Raw genomic sequence first — 12,353 nt, forward strand, 5'->3', positions numbered from 1 at the left:
CTTTCCAAGGAGATGCAGAAGGCAGAATTTTTGTAAACTGATGGTGGGACTTGAGCAGTTTATCTCCAGTGAGAGCTGTCTGCTTATTCTTGCCAAAGGCATTAGCTGAAGATTATTGGTCCTCTTGATTGCTGAAAATGTGTAACTGAATGAGAGACAAAGTATTTAGTATATAAAGAAAGGATATTGCTTTGGGTTTTCTTTTCAGTAATTGCAAATAGAGGGATACTTCCTCAATAATACTTGTAATCTAGGGCTGTTTCCTGTCATTGCCAGTGACCATTACTGAATATTTCAGAATAAGTGGCAGTTTTCCTCTTTTTATGTCAGTCCCATCCTCAAAATGGTGTTTACAGCATTCAGTGTCCTGCCTGTTGGGCTGCATTCTTGCCTCTGTGAAAGGGTTTGTTAAAGCCTGGAAAAATGGGATTTAATAACTCTCCCAGATTTCTTTTTTTACTAGTCTTGTCTATGATCACTAATTCTCATCCAGATAGATTTTCAAGTCCACTTTTAGTTTCAGCTCTCAACTTCATCAGTTCTGGATGACCACATCAACAAAATGTCTAAAAGTTCAGTATCTTTCTTTTGTGAGCCTTGCCAGAAACAGGAAGGATTTCTCCCTGCTTGTCTTTTGCCTTAGAACCATGAAGAATGTTGTCTTCAGACCCTCTTTCTCTCTAGGAGAGGTATCCCTGAGTGACTCAGGGTCCCAAGGGTCTTTCTCAGTTCTTGGCTGAAGAGATGGGCATAGAAAATCCTTTTCTGAATTCTGGAGTTTCATCGCTCTTAGTAAAGTAGAGTTCCTTAGGAAATGCTTCTTGGGTCAGAAAGCTAACAGTTCAGAAAGAGCTAACTCTATAGAATCAGCTGGGGGAAAAAAGACAAGACTGGAATTGACAATTTCTAGGCTGGAAAAAAATATAAATAGAAATAACTACCATTTGCTTCATCTGTGCCATGTAACTAAAGTGAGAAAGCTTCTTCAGTCACCACAAAACACAGATTTCCTCCATAACATTTTTACAAATCTAAAACAGTGAAAATCAGCTAGGCAGGATTGTTTCTCACCTGCTTCAAACATCAGATTTTTATTCTGAAATAGGATGAGCTTAAAGACAAATACGATCTGGGGCTAAATTAGAGCCTTCCATGTATTAAAAAACCAGTACCAAAAGAGGGAAAAATCCATCATTTTACTCCAAAATCCTCCTGCTGCCTGGAAGACAGAAGTCAAATCTGACTGAAATGGTGAGTCTTCCCTGTGGGCAGAGCAGTGCTGTGGTTGTGGTGATAAAGGAATTGACATGGGTGGGCAGCTGTGATTTTCACCTGCAGAGAAGGCAGAGGCTCAGCTGGGGGATGCTTGTGTTGGATCCTGTCTGGAAAGCCCATTGGGATGTTTGGGTAAGGAGAGGGTTAGGGTTAGGCTGTTGTTAGACAGCAGCATTGTCTGTGCACGTGAGCTTGCACACTGCTGTTCTTACACTCACTTCCTGAGCTCTCCTAATGCCTGATTGGAAGCTGAGCAATCAGCTCAAGAAGCCTTATCAGAGTTTCCTCTGGGAAGTTGGTGCCTTTGGTGTTACACAGACACCAGGCTGAGTCCCCAAGACTTTGTATGTAACAGGAAAGCAGCAAACTGCAGTTTAATGAAGCCCCTTGGTGCCTTTATCTGCTGGATAATAACTTCCATTGACACTTCATGTTTTTAGCTATGTAAACTTTTAAAAATTATTATTTATGTTTCAAAGACCTTAGATCTTAAGCAGTGTTTGAGACAAATAGGATGCTTGAGGGTTTTTTACTGACTCAGGCATCATATAAATGAAACCACTCTAAGTATACCTATTTGAAGAGTTCTTAAATTTGCTGTTTGTATTTTTAGAATGATTTTGAGCTCCAAGGGAAGGAGCTTCCTTGTGAAAATAAAATCCCAGGCACCCCAGTGTTATGTTGCTGCCCATCCCTTCAAAGACACCCGTGATCTTTGCAGTGGCACAATCCCTGTATGCTGTTGCACTTAGAGCAGCTGTTCACACACAGTTACATCCAAAGCCCATTGCTCTGGGGCCTGGCTGAGGATGTGCCATCCTCCTCAGGCTCTTGGGGCACAGCTGTAAGTGCTGGTGTTTATGATCTGCTCCTGCCCATACCTATTGCCCTGGCCTGTGGGGCCTGGTTGCTTAGGAACAGATCTGTGAGGTGCCAGTGGTGTTTATCTCTTGGCCTTCAGCAGATAAGGAGTGTTAATTTGTAGTTCATATTGCAGCTGACTTTCTCTGTGGTTTATTAAATGCCGTGTGTTTAAGCAGGGAAAGCTTTCACTGAGCTGAGTTTCCCAGCTGTAATAAAAGCTCGGCGCAGCAGGCGTCGGAGGTGAGCTCTCGGAGCAGGGCAGGGTTTAATACCAGTGTGACATTTGGAAGAGTGTCTAGGGGAATGCACTGGGCCTGCATATTGCATTTCAAGAGCACTTTACTATTTGCCAGCCTTTTTATTTTTCTTGAATTTCAGATTCCTAAGGGGGTTAGACTGAAAGGGGAGAGTTTTTATGCCTCCCTAAAATAACTGCTTACGTCTTATTCCACGCAAATTGAAGCCCCCCTCTCCACAACTTTTCACACCACAAATGTGCAGCAGAAAAAAGAAAAAAAACAGAGAGCCTGACTCAGTACTGGGCTATACCCAGTGCTATTCCTCTGTCACTGTCTCCCTTTTCTACTCCAGTCCCTAAATTCCTCCCTTTTTGCTGCCTTTTGCCCACCCTCACTTTCTCCAGCTGGCATGAGCAGAGCTCTTGGCCAGCACTCAGAGTCAGACACAGCCACATGTGCCACCCCTGTGGGCTGGGGGATGAGGAGTATAGCTGGTTCTTGTATCTTGTGAGTATCTTGTGAGCTGCAGATGACAACAGGAGAAAACTGGTTTGTGTGGCACCAGGGAGACAGCAAAGCAGCAAGGCTTATTATATTCTTATTTTCACTTTCAGTTCACAATTTAAATACCCACAAGGAACAAATTTGCTTTGCTTGTAAGAGTCTTTTTGAATGATAATGTTATTGGAAATTTCATTTTCCCTTTGCCCAAGAAGACAACAGCTGTTTTCTGCAAGGCAGAGAAATTGTAATCTCTACAGTTATTCAATACTGTACACCAAAAGACTTTAGGATCTGTCATTTACTCAATGTAATAAGTGTTTGTGCAGTATTTAGCAGAATGATACTTATTTTCTTGATACTTGTCTTTTTGGGGCTATTCCAATTTAAATGTGGTAATAAAAATCCCATAATGCAAATATATTTCAGCTCATGTAAAGGAATGTGATCAGCAGCTCACACATGGGTTTTTAACTGTTGTCATCAGAGGAAATGTTCTTAATGCAAGCAAGGGCAATAGAATTTGATCCTCAAATGTCTAGATTTGCAATTTCTGAGTACTCAGGTGTGTGATTACTGGCAAGCTAAAGTGCTATGTGAGATTGGGGTAGAAAGAGCTCCTGCCAAATTCTCCTAAAATTTCTTCTTTCTTCCCTGCACTCCCATGATGATACATGCACTCCCACTGGAAAGCAGCCAGGTGGAAAGAAAAAAAGAACAAAATATGCTTTTCTATGCATCAAGTGTCTCAAGTGCTGCATACATGTAGGGAGTTCAGCTGCAGCATGGGACCTGTTCTCACCTCCTGTGCAGATGGATGCATCTCTGAAGCCCTGACTTGGCACAGGTTTGGTGTCAGTTGGGAGCTCTGCTCTAGCCCAGGTAGTATCACCTCTCCTTGAGCTTTCCCATGCCTTATGGGCATGTCTGATGGAGGAACAAGGAGGGATTTTCTGAGAGCAGGGTGAGGGCTGGAGCAGCTCTCAGGGACAGCATCTGTGTTTACTTTTCTGTTGTTATTGCACTTCATGGCAACCACAGACCCTTTCTTGTGAATGGTTGCAGTCACCCCAGGTAGATCCTGACAGGCTGGTGGGATAAGAGAAATAATGCAATCTGTGAGAACTTCACTGTGCTTGAGCACAGTTACACAAAATTCAAACAGCTACATTTTCTGTAAGTGCAACTAATAATATTGCTGCATTGTTGCCTCACTGAAAGTGGCCCAGGTTCAAAGCAGGATTTGGTTTTGTGCTTCAGGCAGTAGGGTTATGTGCTTGTACCAGATGGAGCTTTCAAATTTTCATCAGCAGGTTTATAAACACAAGAATATCCTTTTATCTGCCCCCAGCTCTTTGACTAATTAGTTGCAACTGCTGAACTTCAGTTAGCATGGAGTGGAGGAACAGATGAAATAATATACATTCTTACTCATGATTATCCATCATGTGAGAATGAAATAGAATTAATAATGACTGTTTCAGTTTTTTTGGGCTTTTATATTGGTGCTTTTTTTTCCCTCCTTTAATACTCAGTAGTATAAATGAGTGAAAATAGCTAAAAATAATGAGCCAGATTCTCTGGTGATGAAATTCTATTGCAGGCAAGGAGTGAGAGTTTTCAGCCTTGCTCATCTTTGCCTTGACCCCTGTGGGTGTTGGGCCAAGCCAACACAAGGGTGTGTGACAGCTGTGTTGTTAAGTTTGCCATGGGAGGATTTTACAAAGGCATTTATAAAACTACATTTTTCCTGCTGCTGAGAGGTGGCCAGAGAGGTCTAGGCTTTGAAGCAACACTGCTGTGTGTTAAGAGAGAATCCCAGATTTTCTGAGGGGTGCATGTGCATGGAGAGGCAAAGGGATTGATGAGTTGAATGCTGTCTTTGCCTTTGGCAGCACGTTTGCTGGCCTACAACGTGTGCTTGTGTGCTCTGTGTGTGCTCCAGCTGAGAAGCTCTTTCTGGACCCTGCAGGCATCCTGCTGCTGTGCTTGTTCCCTGTGGTTTATAAATCATTCAGGAGATTTGCATCTTTCAACAGCAGTACCAGCTCTTTAGAGGGTATTGAGGAAGGATCTCTACCTTAACTGATAACTTTTAGGCAGAAAAAGGTTTGGGTATACTTTCAAATATCAGTCTTGGCACACAGTTTGAGAATGTATTGGCAAATTGTCAGGAAAGCTAAGGAAAGGCAGCACTTTGCAAGGTGTAGATTGGTTCTTGGAATTCTGCATCCAACTTTTCATGTCATAGAATCATAGAATGCTGAGGGATTGGAATGGACCTTAAAGAGCACGTAGTCCCAACTCCTGCCATGGATAGGGACACCTCCCCCTTGATCAGGTTGCTCAAGGCCTTATCCAGCCTGGCTTTGAGCACTCCCAGGGCTGGGGCATCCATCCCTGTTGGCTGTCTTGCCTTAAGAAAGCTGTGCTGGAAAAGTAATCCACTAGGAGGATAGGGCCTGCTGTTGGGAAATAGAGATGCATAAATCTGAACCAGTAACTGAAAGAAAACTGTTCTCACAGTAATAATAATGAAATATCTTCTGACTAATCACACCCCAGAATATAGCCCTGAGACATTTACTGGTCCCTTCTTTGGTGGGTTGTGCTTCAGCATAAGGATGTCAGCTTTATGGGCCATTCTGACTGTGGAATAAAAAGCACTAGAATCTCTGAAGCTGGAAAAGACCTTTCAAATCATTGAGTCCAACCATAAACCTCACACTGCCAAGTCCACCATGTCCCCAAGTGCCACATCTACATGTTGTTTAAACACCTCCAGAGATGGTGACTCAACCACTTCCCTGGGCAGCCTGTTCCAGTGCTTGGCAGCCCTTTCTGTGAAGAAATCTTTCCTGATACCCAAACTTAGATGGCAGGAGAAAGGCAAAGCAGCATTGCTAAAGTCTCCCCTGACAACATGAAACACACAGAATTTTTCTTTTCCCAAGGCTTGGTATGTGTAGCTGGAGGCAGCTGCTGCTCTGTCACCTCTGGCTGTGAGCAGGAGGTAGCAAAAAGCCAGCACGACCCAGGGGTCTGCAATTGCCACAGGAGTCTGAGTCTGAGTGCCACTTGACTGAATTATCAGAGATGCATGAGACTTCAGTTCTAACTTAGCATAGGCTGAGAGCTGACTGAGGAAAAATTGACCCCTCCTCTGATCTGCTATTCTGATGCCACAGCTCACTGTTAAAAGAAGGCCACCAAGCTTTTCTTTGTACTGCACTGGAAGTGACACATTGCAAGGGGAGGGAAAGTTCTATTTAAAATTGCATAATCAGAGATGGAGTGCAGTTGAGAAGAAAGATCAAAGATAGGAAGCAGGGACAGGAAGAAAGAGACGAGGTACAGTGTGTCTGCACAGACAGCTTCATTTCAGACAGATTAATGAATCTCTGCTTGGGAAGGGTGGCTCTCTGTACCAGGAGAGAAAAACAGCCTTCTGCCACCACACTGAGACTCCCTTTGAACATGGTCTCCTACCAAAATGAAGGACTGCACTCTGCTTCACATTTCACAGAATTAGAAGAGACCAAGCTATTTTCTGACTGCCTGCATCCTGCTTATGTAACTTGGAGATGACGGCTGCGCAACCTCTGGCTGAGCCCTGGGAAATTTCCTTGTCGGTGACTCAGGTGCTTGGCAAACGGTCTGGTGCAGTGGGCTTGGAGGTGAGATTGCAGTCAGAGGCACTACCTGGCTACCAGAGCCCAATTCAAGGTCTCTTTAAGGAACTTCTTCCTCCTAGAAGATCACTGTGGTTTTGTCACTGCCAAGTGTCCCTGTTGTGCTGTATTAATTAGTGAAAATCATCCCCCTTGATTGCTCTGAAGCAGGAGAAAACCACAGCCCTGACTGTTTTCCAGAGATGTGGGTCAGCAAGGAAGGAGGAGAAGAGCTAGGCAAGAATGAGTCCTTGGCCTTTGCATTAATTTTATCCATAGAAATTCCATCAGGGTGTGGGGAGAGCATTTAGTGCTGCAAAAGTGGGACTTCATGGGGAAGCACAGAGTCCCCCTTTGCAGTCCTCATTCTGAAACTCCATGCAGTCACCAGAACAGTGTTGGTTTGGAGGCTGTGAATCTGGCTGAAAGCTGGAGGTCAGGACTGCACATTGTGCTGGAGTAAAATTGAGAACTATGAAAAGTAAAGACTAGACCTAGAGATGAGTGAAAAAACTGAAACAGATGCAAAACTGTCTCAGCTGCAAACCAGACTTCCTTGTGGGTCAGCTGTCATCTCCAGGAGCAGCAGATCCCAATTTCCACCTGTTTGGAAGTGTAACTGAGAGGATCCAGGAGATCTGTACCACCAAGTAGGTCCAGTCACTGCAGTGTCAAGGCTGGGACAACTGTGAGGTCCCCAAATCAGCCCATCTTATGCCAGTCTGTGCAGGAAGGCCCTGTGGCAGCCAGCTGTGTTCAGAGCAGCACTTCATTTGCTCATGCAAAGAGCCTGTTTGCCAGACTGCATTGGGAGGGGGACAGAAAAAGGCTTTGCCACAGGGATGACCTGGTGACTAATGAGTTTCATTGATCTCTGCTTGCAGGAGAGAGCAATCCATCACCTGCAGCTCCTGCGGGTTGTTGTGCTGAGGGCTCTGAGGAGGCAGACGTGAGCTGTTACCCAAAAGCAGGGCTCTGTGAGCCCTCTGAACCTAAGGATGCTGTGCTCTCATGGATGTATGAACGTGATGGTGCAGAAGATGCCAGCATCAGGAACTCTCTGGATGGCTTCTACAAAATGTATTGCAGAAGGCAGCCAGAGAGAAAGGATCCGACCTACGAGGCTGCCTCACGGTGTCTGTCACAGAAGATTTCAGAGCTGGAGCAAAAGGACGGAACAAAATATGTGTCACGTTGTCTGCAAATGGCACAGTTGGTCTTGAACAGAGATGGATGCAAGATCTTTCCAAACCACCCCACTTCTGCTTGCTTTTCAAAGCCAGCTGAAGGAGAAGTGTTGTTGGAAAACAGAAAGAGGACACCTGGACTCTCAGATGATGTCCTGCAGTTCCTCTTGAAACAAACACAGACAGAACGTAGCCCTGATGTATCACATGAGAAGTGAGCATGCTTTGTTTCTGTCATGGAAGCTTTGCTTTCACTCCAGAAAGAGTTGACTTTCTTAGACATTGTTCTCCAAGCACCACCTTCAGCACCAGATGCTCCATGGAGGGGTTCACCCACACCAGACCTTGCACCTTGCTCTCTGCAGGGCAGCACTGCATGAGGAGCATCTGTGTAACTGCTTGGGATGTGTTGACTGATTGGGAGGGGTCATGCAGTGTTTGTTGCTGGGACATCAAACATGATAATTTATACCTACCAGGTTTTTTAATTGGCCTGCATCCTTACCCAAGGTTAACAGTGGTCCAGCCCAAATTCAGCCCCTGGGTGGGCATTGCTGTCCAAGTGCTGTTGGCTATAACGTTTGAATGACCTTGGCATGGTGTGACCCAGCCCTGCAGAGGGAAAGTTAAGATTTTATTCTGCACATTTGCCTCCACGGGGTGCCTGTTAGCTCTGTGTTTTTACCTACAGACATACAATCCTGCAGTTGTGACTGCAGGGCCAGGTGAGTTCTTCTGACAGAAAAAGCGTGTGTGTGCATGAGAAAGAGAAAATACAGCTCTGAGAATGCTCTCTGACAGTGCTTCTGTCCTGTTTACCTCCCCACCATTACCCCCCCAACAACCTTCAGTTCCTTTCTGACTTTCATGGTGCTGCTAATGAGATCCCTGGGGGAAAGTTCCTTTAAAATGAAATGGATCTCTGAGCCCAAAGAGGCTGATGTCAGGCAGCAACAGAGCAATGAGCCCACACACAGACACCTAAGGTTTTCTCTTGCAGAAGCCTCCCAGCTCGGTGGCTTCTCTGTTGCTTTTCTGCCTCTGCCAGGCAGATAAATGTCTTTGTGCATGTTTTCCACCCACTGGCTGGTGGACAGAAGGAGCAGTTTGCTGTAGTGATGTTGTTTGCTGACTGGGGAGGCCATTCTCCAGCGTGGGTGTGAGCAAGGAAGCACAGAGTGCCAGAAGAAGGGATGTGTTTAAGATGACAGCAGATGAGCAAAGGAGAAAGAAAAAAGAGGAAGGGTGGTTGGGGTTTCAAAGGTCATCAGTGTGGTTGCTCCAGTACAGCCACAGTGCTCACACCAGTTTTGGTATTTGATGTCCAGTGTTTGCCAGCCCAGCTGCAAACCTCTCATCCACTCCCTGTCCACACTGGCCAGATCTCAGAGTGGGTGTTTGTGTTCCTGTGTTCCCCAGGTCACATTCCCTGCTGCAGTCCCACATGGGGCTGCTATTCCTGCCTTGCTGCCCCTGGCAGATTGGCACAGCCACTGTGCTCTGCAGGTGTTTCCAGCAAAGGCAGTGGAAATTTGGCTGCTGCCTTCAGTCAGAGCAGGAGGGGGCCCAGCTGGCTGCAAGTTACGGCCAAACTCTTAGGACTTGGTTTAATTTCTCTTTGCAAATAGATTTATAGTAGGTTTAGCTGGGTTTAGCTTCCTGTCCTTGAGTCATCATGGAACCAATACATTTGGCTTTGTGGTGGTCCTGCTCTGTGTGTTGCTTGCTTGCTTTTATGGCAGAGGTGTTGTACATGTGCTGGAGGGCACACAGAATATTGGAGCAGACCTTCAGCTGCTCCTCCAGCATTACTCAAGTTAATGGTGCTAAGGGGAAAAAAAAAGAGGTGAGGATGCAGCATCATTTCTGTAGCAGCAAACAAACCCACAGGTGCTCGTGTATCAAAATCCAGATGAAAGCATCCTGCTGGTAAAAACTAGAGAGAATGGTAATATCAGCTAGTTTAGCCACAGATACAGCTGGAAGAAGCAAACATGCTCCTCTGTGTGTCAGTAATTACAGGAACATCAATGGCCCCTCTGCCAGCTCACACAGATCTGTCCCAGCCACAAGGACACTGGTATTGACAGATGTAGGGAGAAACTGCTGAGGATGTACAGGGAACAAGGAAGGTCTTCACTGTGAATCAGATATTGTTGTTTTTCATTTTTGCCAGCGTTTCTGCTGTTGCACACAGTTAAATTAGCTGCTCTGCAAAACCTCTTGACTGCCATTTTAAGGGAAGTAAACTCCCAGGAAGAGAGAGATGGAGATGGAGAAATCAGAGGTCTGCATCTGAATCCCTTTAGTTGCTCTTTTTGGTCAGTGCTTTGGGTTAGCTTGAAAACCATCTGGTCTCCTATTTTAAACATTTTAAATAATTATTTTAATTAAAAAAAAAAAAAAACAAAACCAAAGACATTCGATTTCCACAAAGAAAGCTTGCAGAAAAATAGGAAGTTCCTTCTCTTCAGGAGAGACCTACTCATGTTTGAGACATCCCTACTGGGTTTTGATGGAAGAGAAAAGAAGCTTGGAATGACAAAATAGAGAAAAGGTGGCTGCTGGAAGAGCATGAAGAGAAATACTGGCAGAGGAGAGCATGAAACTGTTCAATTTTAAGGACTAACGTAGGCAGAACAGTCTGGATGCAGCTGAAAATTTTGGATTATGACTCATATCTACAAATCTTGGCTGGCATCTTGCAGAGGACATGGTAATCTCTGTGCTGCTGAAAGATGCAGTCTTTTGAGAAGTTTGCACCCCTCAGAATCAGGAGTGCTGCAGCTCTGTGCACTGCTCACTTCCAGTGGATCATGGATGTGATTGTCCATGGCTTCCTCAAGGTAAAAAGAGTCTTTTTGCATGGCAAGTACCAAGAGTGGTATGAAGCCCTCACAGAAATGTCCCATGTTCCATTTCCCCCCACCCTGTGCAATAACCTGAGAAACTGAGTTTATTCCTGAGAGGTGAAGTGCCTTCCTCTCTCCCTGGCTTGCACTTAGCTGTGACACTTCTGTGGTTTCAGCTCACCCTAGCTCCCCAACTTGTTGGCCTCCCCAGCACTGGTGGTTCTCAGCTCTGCTGGCAGAGCCTGCTGCTGTCACCTCTTTCATCCCCCTGTGTGTGGAGGCTGATTTAGCAAAGGCATTTGGGGGCTTACACTGCAGAACAAATCCAAGGGGTTCTTTTTCTTTCTGTTTGTTCAAGGCTCACAGCCGAGGAGCAGCTCTCTGAGCCTGACTTAGGGCAACACCTGGAAACCTACACCAGCTCTCAGGGCTCTGGGAGTACAAGATCCCACAAGATCCTCAAGCAAAGTGTGTAAGTGAAGTAAAAGATAGGGAATCAGTCCCATAAGGTAGGGCAAGCAAGGCCAAAATTGATCCCCCACTGCCAAGCAGGAGGAACACGGGACATGGTGAGGACTTGCTTTGGCCCAGGGGTTTCCCTGCTGCACAGCCCAGATCCAAATCCCAGCCCAGGTCAGTTAGAGGTGTGTGTGCTCTGGGTTGGGTGTTTGGCACCTGAGCTGGACCAGCATCCCCAGAGTCTCAGAGGGGTGAGGGTGCTGCTGCAGGCGTGAGCCCCTGCCCGTGCACGCCAGCCCCCGGCGTGGCCTCGGGGCTCAGCCTGGGACCAGGCCTGGCAGGCTGAGAGTGCTGCTTCTCCTCCCTTCCCTAAATCCCTGATCCAAGGTGAGAGTGCTGCCTCTCCTCCCTTGCCTAAATCCCTGATCCAAGGTGAGAGTGCTGCCTCTCCTCCCTTCCCTAAATCCCTGATCCAAGGTGAGAGTGCTGCTTCTCCTCCCTTCCCTAAATCCGTGATCCAAGGTGAGAGTGCTGCTTCTCCTCCCTTCCCTAAATCCCTGATCCAAGGTGAGAGTGCTGCCTCTCCTCCCTTCCCTAAATCCGTGATCCAAGGTGAGAGTGCTGCCTCTCCTCCTTTCCCTAAATCCCTGATCCAAGGTGAGAGTGCTGCCTCTCCTCCCTTCCCTAAATCCCTGATCCAAGGTGAGAGAGCTGCCTCTCCTCCTTTCCCTAAATCCCTGATCCAAGGTGAGAGTGCTGCCTCTCCTCCTTTCCCTAAATCCCTGATCCAAGGTGAGAGTGCTGCCTCTCCTCCCTTCCCTAAATGCCTGATCCAAGCTGTTTTGTCATCCTTGCTGAATCCTGCTGCTGTGAAGTCATTCCCTGGCTGGGAGCTGCTCCAGGACGTTTGCTATCAATGGCCTCTCTGCTGCTTACTCCGACAGCATTTTTATTTTCCCTCCCACACGGCTGCTGGTGGGAGGTGCTGATTCATGCCAGTGACCTACCCAGTCCTGCAGCCAGGGAGGGCTGAGCTCCTGCCACAGGTGCTGAAGCAAGCCCTGAGCTGGCCTCAATGAAGTGAATGGAGCCACAGGGGGTTTTCCCCCAGGAGTTTAAGGTGCTTTGGTATGCCTGGATATATCAGAACATACCTTGTTAAAACTGCTATATGACAGGCAGTGTACATCCTGTATAAATGTGGCTATTCCATTACTGAGCATTGGTGATTTTGAGTGGGACATATGTTTTCCCACAACACAGAAGTTCATTTTAAAAATACCCTGTTCTGTAGGCTTTCCCTAA

At 46.2% G+C, this 12,353-nt stretch overlaps 1 protein-coding gene across 1 annotated transcript in view; it reads left to right on the top strand.

Moving 5' to 3' along the window:
- SHLD1 (shieldin complex subunit 1) overlaps positions 1 to 8,535 on the top strand; it is a 31,760-nt gene extending 23,225 nt beyond the window's left edge. The window contains exon 4 of the mRNA XM_053972263.1: positions 7,435 to 8,535. Coding sequence (XP_053828238.1) covers positions 7,435 to 7,955 — 521 coding nt within the window. The 3' untranslated portion in view covers positions 7,956 to 8,535. The remainder of the gene's footprint in view (positions 1 to 7,434) is intronic.
- Positions 8,536 to 12,353: the final 3,818 nt, after the last annotated feature.

This window comes from Vidua macroura, chromosome 3 (genome assembly GCF_024509145.1).
Source record: "Vidua macroura isolate BioBank_ID:100142 chromosome 3, ASM2450914v1, whole genome shotgun sequence".
Lineage (NCBI taxonomy): Eukaryota > Metazoa > Chordata > Aves > Passeriformes > Viduidae > Vidua > Vidua macroura.